Source organism: Microcaecilia unicolor, unplaced genomic scaffold (assembly GCF_901765095.1).
Source record: "Microcaecilia unicolor unplaced genomic scaffold, aMicUni1.1, whole genome shotgun sequence".
NCBI classification, from domain to species: domain Eukaryota; kingdom Metazoa; phylum Chordata; class Amphibia; order Gymnophiona; family Siphonopidae; genus Microcaecilia; species Microcaecilia unicolor.
The window spans coordinates 164,320-186,148 of NW_021963135.1; the positions used below are offsets into that span (position 1 = coordinate 164,320).

The 21,829-nt window shown below is 42.5% G+C and overlaps 1 protein-coding gene across 1 annotated transcript in view; it reads right to left on the reverse strand.

Moving 5' to 3' along the window:
* Positions 1 to 885, reverse strand: part of LOC115458990 — a 44,305-nt gene extending 43,420 nt beyond the window's left edge. Inside the window, exon 1 of the mRNA XM_030188852.1 lies at positions 807 to 885. Coding sequence (XP_030044712.1) covers positions 807 to 823 — 17 coding nt within the window. The 5' untranslated portion in view covers positions 824 to 885. The remainder of the gene's footprint in view (positions 1 to 806) is intronic.
* Between the last annotated feature and the right edge of the window lie 20,944 nt (positions 886 to 21,829).

Here is a 21,829-nt window from a genome sequence, read left to right on the forward strand (position 1 = left end):
GCAGCGCTGCGTATGCCTTGTAGCGCTATAGAAATGCTAAATAGTAGTAGTAGTAGTAGTAATAATATGTGCAAAATCCATAAGCAACCTCGGTTTCATACTTTTGGGAAGGCATCGTCTAACAATTTAAACACCATCACTGCACTCTTGTATTGAATCCAGATTTCAACTAGAAGTTAATGCAGTAGCTTCAGACCTGACATCATATGTTCATATAGTTTCCAGACTGTAATCATCCATACAGCAACATTCTGCATTAACTGTAGCACTTTGATTACTGTAGCAGGTAAGCCCAGACAGAATGAGCTATGACCATCTTCCACTGCAGACTAAGCTTTAACTGTAGTACTATATTGTGCCAGCTGGCTGTAGCGTAAGGTTAACAATGTATCTATACCACCTTCCACACTAAAGTCTACTCCCCCTCCAAAAATCTTAGGGTTAGCCCCTGCCGCTGATCTCTAAACTCTATACTCTCTCCCCAGCTTGAGCCCCACATCCTAAGACAGAAATCCCAATTTGCACAGCAGAGATAAAACTGACAGTTCTAAAAAAAAAACAAAACTTGAATTCAACTTCTCCAAATCCCTGGTAGGACGCAGTCTAATGCTTAGAGGACGGAAACACTTTAAAGAGTAGCTAACTGTCAGGGCTGAACGACAACAGGGGACAACTATGCCCTAGGGTAAAGGACCCAGATCTAGGCATAAATTGAGAGAGGATATCACTCCACTCTAATTTGGACACGTGAACACAGCAAGCGGTAATTGAGACTGCGAAACGGGTTTTAGCTTTCACAGACAGACCTATCGTCGTTTTCCATATTTGCTCGGTGCTCCCAGCCTGAAGATCGACACGCCTTGATCTTTAACTTGTTACAGTTGCAGAGCATAAACCATTAAGCACCGCCCACTTGGTTTTCGTAATTCCTTCCGGGGTGCGTTTTGAAACGTCACTTCCGCTTGGTGGGCCACTGGCAAACCCGCGGCTGTACAGTGGCTTCTGAGCTTGCGCAAAAGGAGTCTAGACTCTATCCCGACCGACCGATGGGAGGGATCATGGGAAGCAGCACAGAGGAATACTGCCTGCCCACTGCTGAATTTGGAGAGCTGTTACGATGGAGGGGAGGAGGATTTTAATACGTTAGCAGAGGTATGCAATTCATTTCTCTAAAATGTCTAAGGAACTGTTTGCCATTTAGTACTACTAGGTGAGGTTGCTCTTTGGCTTTGGGATTCGCCCGACAAGGTTTATCCCACTGCATGCAGGGACATGTAGTTTTGCTTTCCTTAAGTAATGCAATTGGGAAATGAAAACTACGACTGTTAGTATGCAGTGGGGTAAACACTGGAATAATTGTGAAGCCCCTTGGCAACTCTAGAGTTGCTACTACTACCTACAAATCATTTCTATAGCGCTACCAGTCGTACGCAGCGCTTCACAATTGAACATGAAGAAAAAGACAGTCCCTGCTCAAAAGAGCTTACAATCTAAATCAGGACAGACAGAGTTAGGTTACGTTAGGGTGTATTGATAGGCTGGCCATGTCTTGGCTTGTATGTCGGATAACTGTTGGTTAACCACACAGCTGTACTAAGTTGCATTCAGGCTGAGCATTGTTTGTTCATTCCGAAAGCTTGGTGTTACAATAAACTACAGTAAATTGACTAGTACGAATGGGTTGTAGTGAGCTTAATGACTAGTAGATTAATCCTTTCCATTCAATGTGGAAACTTAAAAGAGTAAAACCTTTCTTCCTAAGGGCCATTTTTCGCAATCTGGTACAGTCAGTGGTACTGAGCCACCTAGATTACTGCAATGCACTCTATGTCGGCTGTAAAGAACAAATCATCAAGAAACTTCAAACAGCCCAGAACACTGCAGCCAGACTCATATTTGGAAAAACAAAATACGAAAGTGCTAAACCACTAAGAGAAAAGCAACACTGGTTCAAGATCTGCACTCTAGTTCATAAAATCATTCATGGAGATGCCCCGGCCTACATGTTAGACCTTATTGACTTGCCACCCAGGAATGCTAAAAGATGAGCCCACACATTCTTTAATCTACACATCCTCAGCTGCAAAGGACTAAAATACAGACTAACACATGCGTCCAGCTTTTCCTACATGAGCACGCAGTTGTGGAATGCATTGCCACGTACCTTAAAAACAATTTACGAAGTAATTAACTTTCGTAAATCCCTGAAGACCTATCTCTTCAACAAGACATGCCACAACGATCAATAATTGTAACACATCACCACTTACCTTACATTCTGACTGGTTCTTGCTATGCCTATTTCCTTAATTCTATTGTGTCATCCTATTCTCTATGAAACACCAACTATATCTTTTACTCTGGAATGGCGAATGCCATAACGGAACATTGTAAGCCACATTGAGCCAATCCTTAGTGATTGGCATCTCTAAGGTTAAGAATTGTTGGCCACCCTGTAATGTTATGTTGTATTGGTTGATTACTTTGGGATAGATTCTTGGCTGTGCCAGAGTATAAGGTTATGGTGGAGTTAAGTATTAGTTATCTGGATTGCACCGAGAAGAAATATTCTTTGGTTTCTCTGTTGGGTATTTTGAGGTGCAGGGTACTTCTTCCACCTTGCCTAACTTCACTGTTGCATTGGTGGTTAGTTTACATGTATTTTGGAAAATCCAAGTGATGATTGTGCATCTGGATTGTTTTGACTTTGTTCATCTTTCCTCCCCTCATCTTTCCAGGTCTAATTGTTTTTAAATGTTATTGCCCAAGATTACTGTTTGCTTTCCTTTATTTCTTTTGCCTTCTGCTCTTCAGTACTAGTTTAACAAACTTATGACCAGCAAATTTCATCTTCCCATCATCTCATGCCCTGTTTTCTTGGACATCATTTTCTCTCTCTCTCTCCGTCTTAGAACATATCACTTTGTCAATAAATGATTTTGTAGACCTCAATCATATCTCCCCTCGTCCATCTCTTTTCCAAGCTGAAGAGCCCTAACCTCTTTAGCCTTTCCTCATACAAAAGGAGTTCCATCCCCTTTATCATTTTGGTTGCTCTTCTTTGAACCTTTTCTAATGCTGCTATATCTTTTTAGAGATTCGGTGACCATAACTGAACACAGTACTCAAGGTGTGGTCGCACCATGGAGTGATACAGGGGCACTATAGTATTTTGTCTTGTTCACCGTCCCTTTCCTAATAATTCCTAGCATCCTGTTTGCATTTTTGGCTGCTGCCGCACAGTGAACAGAAGATTACAGTGTATTATCTACAACGACACCTAGGTCTTTTTCTTGAGTGCTGACCCCCAAGGTGAACCCTAGCATCAGGTAACTATGATTTGGATTATTCTTTCCAATGTGCATCACCTTGCATTTGTCCACATTAAATTTCATCTGCTATTTGAATCCCCAGTCTTCTAACTTCCTAAGGTCTTTATGCAATTTTTCACAGTCCGCACATGTGTTAACAACCTTGAATAGTTTTGTGTTGTCTGAAAATTTAGTCAGCTCACTCGTCATTCTGATTTCTATATCATTTATAAATATATTAAATAGCACCGTCCCAATACTGATCCTTGCAGGACTCCACTGTTCACCCTCCTCTATTGAGAGTAAAGACCATTTAACCCTCTGTTTTCTGTCCAATAACCAATTCCTTATCTACACCAGAATCACTAAATTTATTTATTTATTACATTTATATCCCGCACTTTCCCACAGAAGCAGGTACAATGCGGCTTACATATTAAACAGAATTACAATTGTTAGATTCAGTAAGGAGAATATTACGAACTATAATGTAACATAGCAATAGAAGGCTTGAGAATGTGTGAGTTAACATGGAAAATGAGTAATGAAGATAGATAGAGAAATAGGAATGGGTATGGTGAAGGAAGGATGGGGAAGGAAAGACTAGGATAGTATGGAGTAGTTAGGGTGACATGGTTAATATATAGACATTGTCGGAATAAGAGAAATATGTATGGGTTAGGTCGGGTCGTTTGGGTAAGCTTGCTTGAAGAGATGGGTATAAATTAACATTATATTAGACCAGGGCTGGGCAGCCATGGTCCTTGAGGGCCACAACTCTGTTGGATTTTCATGATTTCAACAATGAATATATGCATGAAATTGATTTGCATGTATTGCTTCCATTGTATGCAAATCTAATTTTAGGCTCAGGCAAGACAAGTAGCTACCAGTATGTAGTAGAAATCTTTATTATGGATTAGTTTTTCTAAATAACATTCACTGCTGCTTTAGGTAAACCTGCGTATAGACTTGGTAGTCTCTCTTTACTGTCTGTCTGTTAACTAGATCTTAACCTCTGTAGAATAGGGACCATCTCTTCTGTTTATCTGTACAGTACTATGTGTATTTTATAACACTATTTAAAGGAGATGGGACTTGATATACCATCTTTCTGTGGTTACATTCAAAGCTGTTCACATATTATATTTATTTGTTGCATTTGTATCCCACATTTTCCCACCGATTTGCAGGCTCAGTGTGGCTTACACTTGCCGTAATGGCGGTTGCCATTTCCGGGTAACAGAATTACAATTGGTATTGCGTTAAGGTGTTCATACATGGTAACATACATGAACATAACATATATGGAACAGATCATGGTATATATATATACCATGTGCATACATACATGGTAAATCAGAATGCATTATGGTATTACATGAAGATTCCTAAGTGATAGATTGGATTGTATTAAACTTTAGGTCATCGACTATAGAGTGACCCTATTCTCCATAGGGTTTAAGGTGGTAGTGCTTGATCATTAATAGCAAAGAGGTTAATCAGTCATGTGGTAAGGTTTCGGTTTTGTATGGATCGTGTCTAGTGTTATCCTATATAATAATTCTCACCTCCAACGTTCTAATGTGCCTGCGGCCATGCCTCCCTCGGAGGTGGTTTGGTAGGCAGGCACGCACTGACGTCAGTGTTTCCCTACTCCTCCCCCTGCCTGGGAATCAGCTGTCAGTGCGCCGCTCCCCGCCACTTCGGAGCAAGTGGCAGGGAGTGGGGCAACACAGACCCCTTCCCCTCGCCGCATCACAAACCACCCCCCCCCCACCCAACGAACAAGCCTTCCTTTCTCCACAACCTCCCTCCCTCCTCCCCTACTTTTGAGCAATTCTTCCCAAAAAGTTTGGCTTAGCACCCGATCATATGGAGCAGAAAGCGCTTCCTTTCCCCACAACCTCCCTCCCCCCCCTCCTTTTCAGCAATGGTCCACAAATCTTTCCTGAAGACCCCACAGCCAAGCAAGATTTCAGTTACCCACAATTAACCCCATCTCAGAGAAAGTTTTGGAACACCGCCCCATCCTTATACACTTTGGGAGACCACCAGTGACTGTGTGGAGGCGCGCGTGCTCTCTCCTCACTAATGGAAGCCCTTTTTCCCCTCCCTCTCCATATTGTGCCTGCTTTCCCACGCACTCCTCCCTTCCGGGCCCGCATCTCGAAACATGATTGCTTGGAGTTCAGAATTTCAACGCGCCGGTTCGGGAATGCAATTAACAGTTCCATCGATCAGTAAGAGGCGGCATTCGTCGCTACTAGACCCAGATCAGTAGGCTAGAACGATGCAGACCATGGACAGATGAATCACAGCCGGACGGGAAATTAGCTAGGGAGAGAAAGAAAAACCCGGAGCCACAGGTCTGGGGAACATATCCAAAAAAAAAAAAAAAAAAACCCAGAAAGAAAATACTGATTCAAGAAGGGAGGTACAAACACAATAAAATTCCGGAAAGAAACAGGAAGAGGAGGTGGGGAAAAAAAATCCGTCAAGAGACACATACAGGGAGGGAGAAATCCAACAGAGAGAGAGAGGGAAGGAAAGGAGTGAGAGAGCAATCCAGGAAATACAAAATCGATTCAGGGAGGGGGAAATCTGGGAAACACATCAAAGGGGAGAGCAAAATCCAGGAAGGGAATTGGCCAAAGATAAATCCAGGGGAACCTGGAGATCCAGATAACAGAAAGGGCACAAAAAGCTCTGCAAGAGGGAGAGAGCGGAGGAAGTGGGGAGTATTGGGAAAGGAGAACAGGAAGGACACACTCACTCTTGACAACAGATAAAATAACGTTTATGCTATCATAGCAGTAAAGATCCAGTTGGAGGGAGGGTGCCATTAACCCATTCTTGGGTGTTAATTGCCCATGACCAGTAGTGTGAGGGTTCAAATGGGTGAGAAGTGCCACTAACAAAGTAACCTATTATCAGACGGGTCCAGTGACTGTGCGGTATAGGTGACCCTCACACACACACTTGCATCTGGGAGGGAGGAAGGGAGGAAACGGGCCACCCTGGGGGAGGGGGCCCAAACCCCTCCTTAAAAAAGCCCCACACACATACTGATCCACAACATGGACAGATGGACACTTACTCTCTCCCCCACCACACCCTCACAGTTGAACACCCCCGCCATCCCCCAACCCCCTCCCCCCCCAAAAAACAAACATTTACAACAACAACCATACTACAACACCACACTAATACAAGCCAACAACAACACAACAACCCCCCCCCCCCCCCACCACTTAAAAATCATATTGCACATAATACACAACTGTCAATTCTTAATTACCACACTAAAAAATTATCCAAAAAAATCTCTTTCTAAACATTCATTGCACAAAACAAATACCTTGCCTAGCGCCCGTTTCATTGCTCTCAGAAACGGTCCTTTTTTACTAGTTAGTTATGTTTAGGATGGAGTTTATGGTATGGCCTTCTTGAATAGATCTGTTTTCAGTAGTCTTCGGAAGATGGTTAGGTCTTGCGTTGTTTTTATGGCCTTCGGTAGTGCGTTCCAAAGCTGTGTGCAGATGTATGAGAAACTGGTCGCGTATGTGGATTTATATTTTAGTCCTTTACAGTTAGGATAATGGAGATTGAGGAATGTGCGTGAAGATCTTTTTGCGTTCCTAGTAGGCAAGTCTATAAGGTCTGACATATAGTTCGGGGCTTCTCCGTAGATGATTTTGTGGACCAGGGTGCACACTTTGAAAGCAATTCGTTCTTTTAATGGGAGCCAGTGTAGTTTTTCCCTTAGGGGTTTGGCGCTTTCGTATTTCGCTTTCCCAAATATGAGTCTGGCTGCTGTTTTTTGAGCGGTTTGAAGCTTTTTTTTTTTTTTTTTAATTTATTTATTTGTAATTTTAATGAATTTTACAAGAAACACTTGTACAGAAAAGGAGTATTACCATACCATACAAGAAAATATTTTATAAAGAAAATCTATTAAATGATAATTACTGCTAAAATCCACAATTATAGGCAAGGCACAATTCAAAAATTGGTTAACATAGGAAAAATGAGTAGAACATGTTCCCACTTATCCTATCACGGAGTAGATACTAATGGAGGAAGCACAAGAGAGTTTACAGCTGGTTCTTGTCTGGAGTCCAGGAATTTTGCTAACTGATCACTCTCAAAGAAAACATATTTAATTGATTGAAATTTAACAACACATTTACAAGGAAAATTAAGCCAGAAAATTCCCCCCCTGTGACAATACATGATCACGAAGTTTCAAAAAAGACTGACGTCTTTTCTGAGTTTGTCTAGCAATATCAGGCAATACTTCGACTTTGCAATTCAGAAAGACTTCATGTCTATGTTTAAAGAAAGTTTTCAAGATCCAGTCCCGATCCGGCTGTAGAACAAAGTCTATAATTAATGTAGCAGGTTGTACTCCACATAGTTCATCTTCAATTGTTTGTGATAAATTCAAATTTAGCTCCTCAAATGGGGTTTCCATAGATGGTATTATGCGCTCACTTGGTTTCTTTACATAGGGAGCCAAATAATAAATCCTTGCTACAAGTGGAAACAATTGTTCAGTAATTTTTAATACTTCAGAAAGATATCTTTTAAATGTTATTAAAGGAGCCACTGCTGGAACTTTAGGAAAATTTATAAATCTCAATGTTTTCATCCTTTGTAAATTTTCTAAAGTTTCTATTTTCCTATGTAAGTATACATTTTCTTTTGTTAAAGTTATTTGACTCTCTCTAATTTGATTTGTTTCAAGTATAATTGTTTGTTCAAAAGTTTTAGATTGTTCCAACTGTTTTTCCAAGTCTGCTATTTTAGCTTGATTTGATTGAGTGACTTTAACTATTGGAGATAGTTTCTGGCTTAAAGAATCTTCTAAACATTCCAAAGCATCCCAAATTTTTTTCTAGGGTTATTTTCTCTGGTTTTTTTAGGAAATAATTTCAATGTTACCTCTTCTGAGCTCTTTCTCAGAGCCAGTCTTGCTCTCCTGTGATTCAACTCTGCTCTTTCGGTATTCTCAGCAGTAAACCACCAGCACTGCTGCACTCGGCGTTCTGCTAGCAGAGTCTGCCCCTGCTCCCAGATCAGACATCTCCTCATCGGGTCTAGTCAATCCAGGACTCTGATCTGCCAGCATTGCTGGCATCGAAGGAGGACTCTGTTCCCTCTGGGCTCAAAAGTGATCTCTCCCTCAGGCAGGTAGGTCGGTTCTCCTCTCATCGATCCCTCCTGCAGCAAGGGTTGTTGCCCAGTCAGTTCTACACTGGGAACAGTGAAATGGTCCATCGGTCCCAATTCCTGTCTCGCAGAGGGAGCAGGGTAAGCCCTCTGTTTGCCCTTCTCTTGGGCATGGAAATGTATTATTTTAAGGGAAAGAAAAACAGTGAGAGGGAGTTGAGTGAGGAGCTGCTTCACACACGTCCTATTCAGACGCCATCTCGCTGTGTCCGGTTTGAAGCTTCTATGATTTGTTCTTTGCATCCGGCATATATGGCATTGCAATAGTCTAGATGACTTAGTACTATTGATTACATAAGTAGTGCCATACTGGGAAGACCAAAGGTCCATCTAGCCCAGCATCCTGTCACCGACAGTGGCCAATCCAGGTCAAGGGCACCTGGCACGCTCCCCAAACGTAAAACCTTCAGACAAGTTATACCTAAAAATGCGGAAATTTTTCCAAGTCCATTTAATAGCGGTCTATGGACTTGTCCTTTAGGAATCTATCTAACCCCTTTTAAACTCCGTCAAGCTAACCGCCCGTACCAGTTCTCCGGCAATGAATTCCAGAGTCTAATACATGTTGGGTGAAGAAAAATTTTCTCCGATTCGTTTTAAATTTACCACACTGTAGCTTCAACTCATGCCCTCTAGTCCTAGTATTTTTGGATAGCGTGAACAGTCGCTTCACATCCACCCGATCCATTCCACTCATTATTTTATACACTTCTATCATATCTCCCCTCAGCCGTTCTCTCTCCAAGCTGAAAAGCCCTAGCCTTCTCAGCCTCTCTTCATAGGAAAGTCGTCCCATCCCCACTATCATTTTCGTCGCCCCTTCGCTGTACCTTTCCAATTCTACTATATCTTTTTTGAGATACGGAGACCAGTACTGAACACAATACTCCAGGTGCGGTCGCACCATGGAGCGATACAACGGCATTATAACATCCGCCACCTGGACTCCATACCCTTCCTAATAACACCCAACATTCTATTCGCTTTCCTAGCCGCAGCAGCACACTGAGCAGAAGGTTTCAGTGTATCATCGACGACGACACCCAGATCCCTTTCTTGATCCGTAACTCCTAACGCGGAACCTTGCAAGATGTAGCTATAATTCGGGTTCCTCTTACCCACATGCATCACTTTGCACTGTCAACATTGAAACTTCATCTGCCACTTGCACGCCCATTCCTCCCAGTCTCGCAAGGTCCTCCTGTAATCGTTCACATTCCTCCTGCGACTTGACGACCCTGAATAATTTTGTGTCATCGGCGAATTTAATTACCTCACTAGTTATTCCCATCTCTAGGTCATTTATAAATACATTAAAAGCAACGGACCCAGCACAGACCCTGCGGGACCCCCACTAACTACCCTCCTCCACTGAGAATACTGGCCACGCAATCCTACTCTCTGCTTCCTATCTTTCAACCAGTTCTTAATCCATAATAATACCCTACCTCCGATTCCATGACTCTGCAATTTCTTCAGGAGTCTTTCGTGCGGCACTTTGTCCAAACGCCTTCTGAAAATCCAGATTGTACTAGGCTGCGGAATACTTCCCTTGGGAAGAAAGATTTGAGTCTTTTAAGTTTCCACATTGAGTAGAACATTTTCTTTGCTGTATTCTTCATGGTCTTCGAGTGTGAGATTTCGGTCAATTGTGACTCCCAGAATTTTCAGACTGTCTGAGACCGGAAGGGTGTTTATGGTGTTGGGTTTGTTTGTGTTGTATTGTGAGGACAGGATGAGACATTGTGTTATTTCTGCGTTTAGCTTTAGTTGGAATGCGTCCGCCCATGTGTTTCATTGTTTGAAGTGCTTTGTGTGATTTGGTTGTGATTTCGGTTATGTCTTGTTTGAACGGATATACAGTGGAAGAAATAAGTATTGATCCCTTGCTGATTTTGTAAGTTTGCCCACTGACAAAGACATGAGCAGGCCCATAATTGAAGGGTAGGTTATTGGTAACAGTGAGAGATAGCACATCACAAATTAAATCCGGAAAATCACATTGTGGAAAGTATATGAATTATTTGCATTCTGCAGAGGGAAATAAGTATTGATCCCCCACCAACCAGTAAGAGATCTGGCCCCTACAGACCAGGTAGATGCCTCAAATCAACTCGTTACCTGCATGACAGACAGCTGTCGGCAATGGTCACTGTATGAAGACACCTGTCCACAGACTCAGTGAATCAGTCAGACTCTAACCTCTTACTATGGCCAAGAGCAAGGAGCTGTCTAAGGATGTCAGGGACAAGATCATACACCTGCACAAGGCTGGAATGGGCTACAAAACCATCAGTAAGACGCTGGGCGAGAAGGAGACAACTGTTGGTGCCATAGTAAGAAAATGGAAGAAGTACAAAATGGACTGTCAATCGACAAAGATCTGGGGCTCCACGCAAAATCTCACCTTCGTGGGGTATCCTTGATCATGAGGAAGGTTAGAAATCAGCTACAACTACAAGGGGGGAACTTGTCAATGATCTCAAGGCAGCTGGGACCACTGTCACCACGAAAACCATTGGTAACACATTACGACATAACGGACATTGCAATCCTGCAGTGCCCGCAAGGTCCCCCCTGCTCCGGAAGGCACATGTGACGGCCCGTCTGAAGTTTGCCAGTGAACACCTGGATGATGCCGAGAGTGATTGGGAGAAGGTGACTTGTGGTCAGATGAGACAAAAATGAGCTCTTTGGCTATGAACCTCAACTCGCCGTGTTTGGAGGAAGAGAAATGCTGCCTATGACCCAAAGAACACGTCCCCACTGTCAAGCATGGAGTGGAAATGTTATGTTTTGGGGGTGTTTCTCTGCTAAGGGCACAGGACTACTTCACCGCATCAATGGGAGAATGGATGGGGCCATGTACCGTACAATTCTGAGTGACAACCTCCTTCCCTCCGCCAGGGCCTTAAAAATGGGTCGTGGCTGGGTCTTCCAGCACGACCAATGACCCAAAACATACAGCCAAGGCAACAAAGAGTGGCCTCAGGAAGAAGCACATTAGGGTCATGGAGTGGCCTAGCCAGTCACCAGACCTTAATCCCATTGAAAACTTATGGAGGGAGCTGAAGCTGCGAAGTTGCCAAGCGACAGCCAGAAATCTTAATGATTTAGAGATGATCTGCAAAGAGGAGTGGACCAAACTTCCTCCTGACATGTGTGCAAACCTCATCATCAACTACAGAAGACGTCTGACCGCTGTGCTTGCCAACAAGGGTTTTGCCACAAGTATTAGGTCTTGTTTGCCAGAGGGATTAAATACTTATTTCCCTCTGCAGAATGCAAATAAATTCATATACTTTCCACAATGTGATTTTCCGGATTTAATTTGTGATGTGCTATCTCTCACTGTTACCAATAACCTACCCTTCAATTATGGGCTGCTCATGTCTTTGTCAGTGGGCAAACTTACAAAATCAGCAAGGGATCAAATACTTATTTCCTCCACTGTAAATCGTGACATCGTCTGCATAGATGTATGGGTTAAGTCCTTGGTTAGATAGCGATTTGGCTAAAGGTGTCATCATTAAGTTAAAAAGGGTTGGTGAGAGTGGTGATCCTTGTGGTACTCCACATTCGGGTTTCCATGGTGTTGATGTTTTTGAGTTGGAAATCACTTGATAAGTTCTTGTTGTTAGGAAGCCTTTAAACCATCTAAGTATGTTTCCTCCAATCCCGAAGTAGTCCAGGATATTCAATAGTATTTGGTGGCTGACCATGTCGAACGCGTTGGGCATGTCGAATTGTAGGAGTAGCACATTGTTTCCCGTTACAATTAGTTGTTTAAATTTGGTTATGAGAGTGGTTAGCACTGCTTCAGTGCTATGGTTGGCCCGAAATCCTGACTGTGATTCATGTAGTATTGTGAATTTGTTTAGGTAGTTGGTGAGTTGTTTGGTTACCATACTTTCCATTAGTTTTACTATCAGGGGGATGGATGCTACTGGTCGATAGTTGGTTGTGTCAGTTAATATTTTCTTTAAGTCTTTGGGTATGGGTGTAAGTAATATATTTCCTTTGTCCTTGGGGAAAAGTCCGTGTTGTAGCATGTAATTCAGGTGTGATGTAAGATCAGTTATGAAGCGTTTGGGGGCGGACCTTATCAGGCTACTGGGGCAAATACCCAGTTTGAAGTGGGTTTTGGAGAATTTGTTGAGTGCTTGAGTGATGATTTTTTCGGTTAGCAGATCGAAGTTGATCCAGGTTCGATCTGCTGGGTATTCACCGGGAGTAGGGTCTTGGCAGTCCATACATTTTTCGTGATCAGTGGTATTGAGTGGTAGTGTGGATCGAAGTTTTATGATTTTCTCATTGAAGTATTTGGCAAGTTGGTCTGCCGATGGGGTGTCTGTGCTGGCTGTGGTAACCGGTGTGGTATCTATTAGTTTGTTCACGAGTTAGTAGAGTTTATGTGCGTCTTTGTAGTCTGGTCCTATTTTGGTTTTGTAGTGTGCTTTTTTGGTTTGTCTTATTGTATATTTGTATTTTCTTTGCATTTGTTTCCAAGCTTTGGGTGTATGTTCATTTTTCCTTTTTTGCCATGCGCGTTCGAATCTTCTGACTTGTGTTTTTAGTGTTTACAGCGCTGCGTAACCCTGGCAGCGCTATAGAAATGCTTAGTAGTAGTAGTAGTTGAACCAAGGTATTGAGCTGTGTCTTCGTGTGGTTCTTGTTTGTAGTGGTGCAATTTCATCTAGTATGTTCCTGCATCTGTCATCCCAATTTTGGAGATAGTGTTTGGAGTCTGTCTGTGCTAGTCATTCTTCTTTATAGATCTGTTGCCAGAATGTAACAGGATCAGTCTGTCTGGTGGTATATGTTGTACATTCTTGCTTGGGGTGCATGTCTTTTTTCCGCCATTGTAAAGCTACGTTTAATTTGTGGTGGTCTGACCATGGTATAGCCGTCCATTTTGTATCTGTTAGTGTAAGATTTGAGTCTAAGGATAGTTTGTATGTGATGAGGTCAATTGTGTGTCCTTTGACATCTGTAGCTTGCATCTTAGGCAGATTAAGGTCCCATAATTGTAGGAAGTCTTTGCAATCACATGCATTGGATGTGTTGGGGTCTTCTAGATGTAGGTTTATGTCCCCTATTATGAGTAGATTGGAGTTGTGTACACATGTATTCGATATAAAATCCATAAAGTTTGACTGGCAATCTTCTCAATTTCCTGGTGGTCTATAAAACAGGACTACGTTTAGGTGGTCTATCAGGGTAGAATGGTGGATTCTAACTGAGGCAATTTCGAGTTTAGGTGTTATAAACTCAGCCGTTGTTGTTTCGGTGAATTGGGATCTGTAGATTAGTGCTAATCCACCTCCTCTTTTTTTCTTTCCTTGTCCAGTGTGTGATTTTGTAGTCTGGGGGGCAGAGATCTAGGATTATGGGGGTCCTTGTAATCATGGATCCAGGTTTCGCTGATGAGTAGTAGGTCAAGGTTGTCTGCCATGATCCAGTCAGTTATTATTGTTGTTGTTTTATTTACTACTGATACTTATTTTGTTTCTGGGTCAGTGGAGGGTTAAGTGACTTGCCCAGAATCACAAGGAGCTGCAATGGGAATCAAACCCAGTTCCCCTGATTTTCAGACTAATCATTAGGATACTCCTCCACTAAATGATTAATAGGAGTAGTAATACATCCTATCATCAGAAGAATATAATGGAGCTGGATACAATTTCAGCTAAGGCTGCCTGCTGCTTAGACATCTTTCATTACAGAGACCCTGGAGAGTACAGCAAATGGTTTAACAAGCCAGGACTTGATTCTGTGCATTTTTGTTGACTTGGCCATACCATCTGCATCCTGGTGAAGTTAAAAGCATGAGTTTATTTATTAATACTTTAGTTTGTAGAGCAAATTAATAATTTTAAGATTGCCATTATAAAAGTAGCAGAGAGCAGGTAATTCTTTCCCATTTTCAGAAAGGATTTTGCCAAAAAGATTCATCCTTGTCAAGTTAGGAGTATCCACAGCAATTACAAGGGACTTCTGATGTGGTGATAGCACAGAGCAGCCTGGTTCTGTGTTCTAGGGCTTCCTTTTCTGTTACGAAGGTCTTCACTAAAAGTTATTTTTAAATGTGGTTTCAGTGTAAAAGGTTTCTCTGTATTCATTGCATGCGACCCTGCAGCAGGGAGGCTGAGGTTTATTTTATATTAAGTGATCTGAGATGCAGTAAAGTTTATGATATGTCATGATAAGGTGGTTCAGGAGATCAGAAGGCAGCCAACTGTAATCCAGTCCCACACTAGAGAGGAAGGGAAGGGAACAAGCAATGTGTGTGATTCCTACTTTGTGCAGATAAGGTGTTTTTATTTTATAGTCTGTGACAGTGGTGGGTATGAGTGAGCAGGAGTGAATGGCAGGACAAGAACCAACAGAACACTAGGGCAAGGTACATGGTACCTGTGGGCTGCAGTTCTCCCTACCTGCTGAGGGTGGTGTAGGAGCTGAAAGCACTCTCAGCTTTCTCTTGCCCTTCTGTGCCACTTTGAGGAAGACACTTATTTATTTATTTATTTATTGCACTTGTATCCCACATTTTCCCATCTTTTTGCAGGCTCAATGTGGCTTGCAAAGCCCTGTTATGGCATTGCCATACCAGGGTAGAGAATACAATTGGTGTTACAAAGAAGTCAAAGAACATAAGAGGATCTGGTCAGGCAGTTATAACAAGATACATTCTGAGTAAAGGTGGAGAGGTGTTGTGTTCTAGATAGTTAAGGGTTTTATTGGTAGGCCTTGTTAAAGAGAGAGGTTTTCAGAGATTTGCGTAAATTAATTAATTCTTTGATCGTTTTCAAGTGAGTGGGGAGTGCATTCCATAATTGTGTACTCATGTAGGAGAAGCTGGTCGCATGGGTTAATTTGTATTTCAGTCCTTTACAGCTGAGGAAGTGTAGGTTTAGAAAGGTGCGGGACGATCTTTTAGCATTTCTGGGTGGTAGGTCCACGAGGTCCAGCATGTAGGTCGGGGCATCTCCGTAAATGATTTTATGAACAGTCGTGCAGATCTTGAACGTGATGCGTTCTTTAAGTGGGAGCCAGTGTAGTTTCTTTCTTAGGGGTTTTGCACTTTCATATTTTGTTTTGCCAAATATAAGTCTGGCTGCGGTATTTGGGGCTGTTTGAAGTTTCTTGATGGCCTGTCCTTTACATCCAGCGTAGAGTGCATTGCAATAGTCCAGGTGACTTAATACCAATGATTGTACCAGGTTCCAAAAAATGGCTCTTGGGAAGAAAGGTTTCACTCTTTTAAGTTTCCACATGGAGTGGAACATTTTCTTAGTTATATTCTTTGCCTGATTTTACAGTGTGAGATTTCGATCAATGGTAACTCCCAGAATTTTCAGACTGTTTGAGATGGGGAGGGAGAAGTTAGGAGTTGTTATGGAGGTGAATTCATTTGTGTTGTATTGTGAGGTGAGAATGAGACATTGTGAATTTTAGTTGAAATGCATCCGCCCAGGAGTGCATGATTTGGAAGCTTTGGTTGATTTCATTGGTGATTTCCTTTAGGTCTTGTTTGAACAGGATGTAGATCGTGACATCGTCTGCATATATGTATGGTTCAAATTGTGGACTAGGCAGAGGAGGAGAGAAGAGGTTATGGAAGGGAAGATACGGATACAGGGTGAGCACAGAGTTGCAGACATCAATAGGATAAAAAGAAGAGGGGACGGAAGGAAATGGGGGAGAGTGTAGAGGAGTTGGCATCACAAAGAGATGGGTGGAGGCCCTAAGAAGAATTAAAGGAGAGCTGAAGTTGAGGGATTTCCAGAGCTGCGGTGGGAGATAGAAAGGGCTTTAATTCTCACTTACATTTTACAAAATGAACCTCCAGAGTTTGCACTGTGGTGGGGGGGGGGGGGGGGGGGGAGGAACCCTAAGAGTGCCTTAATGCTGTAGTGAGAGGTTGCTTTTGTATTCTAATTGATGTAAACTTTAGATTACTTCTCTCTTACTAAGGGGGTGGTGTAGGAGGTCTTGTATGTTTGCTGCTGAGTGAGAGGATGAGATTAGCTGCTTCATTTTATAATTTTCCATGAAGTCGGTGCTGAAGCTTCAGTGTTTTTGTTTCTTCAAGGGGTAAAGACTCAGGTGTGAATTCGATAAAAGGTGCCTAAAAAATCGGTGCCACCCCCCCCTTAAACCTAAACCTTTATTCTATATGCCACGCTTAGTTAGGTGTGGTTTATAGAATAGTGCTTAAGCACAGGGGTTGCACATAAATTTAGGTGCATCCATTTGCACCAATGAAAATGTGGTATGAATGCCCATGTGTAAATTTACACGCAGAGCCCCTTATTCTATAATTGCGCATGTAACTGGAATCTATGCCCATGATCCTCCCATTTTCATGCCCCCCCCCCCCCCCCCATTTTCAGAGACACATGTAAAATTTAGGTGTGGATCACACACCTAAATTTATGTGCGTACATGTTAATTGATTTATTTATTTATTGCATTTGTATCCCACATTATCCCACCTATTTGCAGGCTCAATGTGGCTTACAGAGTTTTGTTATGACATAGACATTACAAGGTATCAGATATAATTGGTAATGTATAACGCTTTAGTAAGGGAAGAGAGAAGGAAGGTGTATTGCAGGATAATATAGAAGGTGGACTATAGTAACTGGGTGGTTTGGAGAGGTAGTTATGTGAGGTTATGGGTTCTCTTTGTAGGCCTTGTTGAAGAGATGTGTCTTCAGAGATTTGCGAAAGTTAGTTAATTCGTCAATATTTTTCAAGGCTGTAGGTAATGCGTTCCATAACTGCGTGCTCACGTAGGAGAAGGTGGAGTCATGTGTCAGCTTGTATTTTAGTCCTTTACAGCTGGGGAAGTGCAGATCAAGAAATTTGCGGGCTGATCTTATAGCGTTTCTGGGAGGCAAGTGCACGAGGTTTAGCATGTAGATTGGGGCGTCTGCGTGAATGATCTTGTGAACAATCGTGCAGATCTTGAACGCAATGCGTTCCTTGAGTGGGAGCCAGTAATTAGCACCAGTAATTGCTTGTTAAAAAGCCAATTGGTTCATTGAATTATATTGCACGTGCAGTTTGGGTATGTGGTCAAATTTACTAACACAATTTTTAGCGCCTTTATATATGTGACCCCTCCCCCCTGAAAAATGCCCCTGCTTTAGGGCAGTGGGAGAGAGGGGTTTTCAGGGAGGACACTAAGACAAGGGGCTTGAATTGCCAGCTGGTGGGAGAACTTGGGAAGGGCCAGAAGAGATAGAAAGGATTGTGTCTGTGAAAACCAGGTCTTTGGTTGCCTGCCCTGCTGAGACCCCAGGGGGAATTTAGAGGAGGAATTTTGTAGACAGTTGTGGATGAAGCCCCTGCCACAGGGCAGTGGGTGGGTGCCTGTGGGGAATTAGAAGGATTGCCTGGGGGAAAAGACAAACCTGGATAGGAGAAGCGGGAATGGGGGAGCCTCGCTTCTGGCAGGACATTCATTTGGTGCTTGGAGGAATCCTGATCCAGAATGAGATAGAGGTATAACAGAAATCATGTTGAGGGTGATCAATGACTGTTTATATATTTTTGGCACTGGAGGAGATTATGTCTGAAGCTGATTTGAAGTTACTGTATGCCCTGACTTGTACATATCAATTTTGTGTTTTGAACTGTTTCCAAGTTGTTATAAAGTAAAGCTTAAGTTTAACTCAGTGATTGCGGTTGTTTCTTTGAGTGTGTGCGGATTTAAGAGGGCTCTAAAGAAAGATTACCCTTCTGCCTACCGAAGTTAGTCTGGCCTCGATCTGCGGCCAGCTCATCTGAAGTTCAGCTGTTTTTGTGAGCCCTAGTCTTAGGTACCTGACCTAGGGAGCTAAGCCGGCGGCCCTGACTGAAGGCAAAACTGGAGTTACATATAGAATTGGGGGGATAGTGTAGAATTATAGCAAGAATGAGCTGAACAATAAATGAGGTACTGAATTATTAAAGGAGCACTCGTCCGCACACATCCCAAATACAAGCTCTTTAATAGCCTCTAGGTTTCTCCTGCAGCCTAGATTCAAGAGGAGGATAATTGGAGTGGGTCGGGTCTTATTTTTGTTATTATCACCATAGACCTTTGTTAGCGAATAATCATCCATTTAGAACAGTCGTATTAAAAAAAAATACAAGAGACTTGGGAGTTTTTTTTTTTTTTTTTTTTTACATTTGTACCCCGCGTTTTCCCACTCATGGCAGGCTCAATGCGGCTTACATGGGGCAATGGAGGATTAAGTGACTTGCCCAGAGTCACAAGGAGCTGCCTGTGCCTGAAGTGGGAATCGAACTCACTAATCGCATCATCTTGATGCTGGCAGAGTCCTAGGTTAATGTTCTGTAATCGGAGGCGGTGCAAATATCCCAAGCAAACCTTCAGCCTTACACCATTTCAATTAACTTTGACTCCCTGGCCTGCACCTCCTCCCCTAAACTCAACAATAATGATCCTCACACAGAGTACTTTTAACCTGCATGTTTATAGGATATGCTGATAGTTCTTTCAATCTGGGTGCAGTCAGGACCTAGTGTGTTGCTTTGGCTGCAGGTGCTTTTTGCTGCCCCCCGTCCCCAACAAAAAAAAAAAATTTTTTGGCTGCCCTAGGCGACTGCCTGGTCTTGCCTAGTAGTTGGGCAGGCCCTGTCTAATGATCCAGTGGGCTAGGGGAGGTGGGGACGACTAAGGATCGGATTGCAGAATTACTAATTCTGTTGAAATTTGTATTTTTTTCCCCCAAAATCTTTTTAAAGGTGTTTTATTCCTGGAGTATAATCATTACTTGAAATGTTGAGAGAAACGTGTGGTAGACAACAGATCCGCCCTTAGGTTTTTTTTTTTCTGGAAACCAAAGGATTGGGGGTTTGGCTTTTGAATCCTTCAGTGACTGCCACGTTTCAGTTCATCTGTGTCTGGGAGCTGCTGGGTACAAAAACATAAGAGGAGGATGAGCTTAATCCTCTTTCCACCAAGGTAGTACACAGTCTGTTTCCAATCATTCTTTTGCTGTATTGTTAATGTAACTGGGCAGAGTTATCCAAAAAGGTTAGGTTTTGTGTGTGTGTGTGTGGGGGTGGGGGGTTCAAACCAAGTGAAGAATGAACCTTTAACTTTTCGTTTGAATGCTGCAGCAATGTTTGATTGTTGAGTGGCTGAGCTTGACATGTTTGCCAAACTAGTGAAATGTGGTTTTTCCAGTGAAAATAAGTGGTTCTGTGTTGGAATTGTCTTTGTAACAAAAAGGGGCAGGCAGCTGTAAATAGTTTTGCTTAAAAGTACATACGATTACGGCAGTCTGTGTGAGGAGACTTTCAGATGTGCTTAGGAAATGGTAGGACCCCCCCCCCCCCCCCCCCACACACGTGTTTTAGATATTAGGACGTGAAGTAGGTAAGTGTGTATTGGCTTAATTGGAGTGGAGGAGTGGCCTAGTGGTTAGAGCACTGGTCTTGCAATCCAGGTGGCCAGTTCAAATCCCACTACTGCTCCTTGTGATCCATTGCCTCAGGTACAAACTTAGATTGTGAGCCCTCCAGGTACCTGAATGTAACTCACCTTGAGCTACTACTGAAAAAGGTGTGAGCAAAATCTTCTAAATAAATAAGTAGGTACTCAAGCCATTCCTATTATTAAGCATACTCCTTCATCGTGTTCAGTTTGGTTCTCCCCAGTCATTTTGAAACGTTGACTTCTGTGCTAGTAAATGCAAAATGCCATTGCCCTTAATTCACTGGTTCCAAACTCATCTGACTTGACATGTAGCAGAACTGAATTAGTTTACTTATTGGGAATAACTGGCAAATTTGTCGGTTCAGCTGCACACTTGGCATCATTTATTTGTCCAGAAGGGAGTTTAGTCAATATTTACTGTGTAAGTGAAGTAATCATTTCTCTTCAAGGTATGGACGAACTATAAGGTTTAGCTTTCCATTTATTTTTACCAGTGATGATGTGTTGATGTACACAATTTCATTTTTATCTGGTGCCTCTCAACTATATACCCTGTAGGCTTGTATGGTTTGCAATCAGTCCCAGGCAATAGAAACATGATGGCAAATAAGGGCCAAATGGCCCATCCAGTCTGCCCTTCCTCAGTAACCCTAACTCCTCCTTTTCCTAAGGGATACCACGTGCCTGTCTCATGCTTTCTTAAATTCTGACACAGTCTTCATTGCCATGACCTCCACCGGGAGGCCATTCCACGCATTCACCACACCCTTTTTCCTTGAAGGAGTATTTTCTTAGATTCCTCCTGTATTTCCTCTTGACTCCTTCCTATGCCCTCTCATTCCAGAATTTTTCTTTTTTGAAAAAGGCTCACCTCCTATATGCCACTGAGGTATTTAAACATCTCTCTCATAATCCTCTCTCTCCGCCTCTCTTCTGGTGTATATATGTTGAGGTTCATAAGCCTGTCCCTATATGTTTTATGACTGAGACTGCCAACCAATTTAGTAACCGCCCTCTGGACCGACTCCATCCTGTTTATATCTTTCCATAGGTGCTTTCTCCAGAATTGCACACAGTACTCCTAAATGGGGCCTCACCAGAGACTTATACAAGGGCATTATCGCTTCTTCTTTTTTTTTTTTTCCTGCTGGTCATCCCTCTCCTTATGCAACTGAGCATCCTTCTGGTTTTGACCGTCACCTTTTCTACCTATTTGGCCACCTTAAATTATCAGACACAATCACCCCCAAGTCCCGCTCTTCTTTCGTACACAGAAGCACTTCACCCAATATTGTACTGTGCCCTTGGATTCTTGTGACCCAAGTGCATGACCCTGCATTTCTTAGTTGCCAATTTTCGGACCACTTTTCAAGCTTTGTTAGACAATGTTGTCCTTACAAATCTTTCTAATACAGTACTGGATTTATTTGCTTTTATTTTCTATTTAGAGAAGGAACATATATAATGCCACAAAATTACTGTTTAACTTACCATTATCCAAGGGTATGTACAACCCAGTAGCCAGCAATAGAAGATTAAAACACAAAATTGAACAAAAAAAGAAATGTGGAAGCCAGCCAGCAGCAGCAGCAGCATTGCCATCCAACAGCCACATAATTGGTCATTTATCCGTTTCACCTCAAGAAACAACAAGGCAAAGGATCTGCAAAATCCAATATGGGAAAGAAAGCCAGCAGATCAATGTCGCAACAAAAAGATTTTATTGAAGATACCGTGTATGAACAAATCGCCCGACACAGGCCGTGTTTCGCCCACCTAGGGCTGCGTCAGGGGCTAATTTGAAACCTTCGTAAAGGGGCAAATA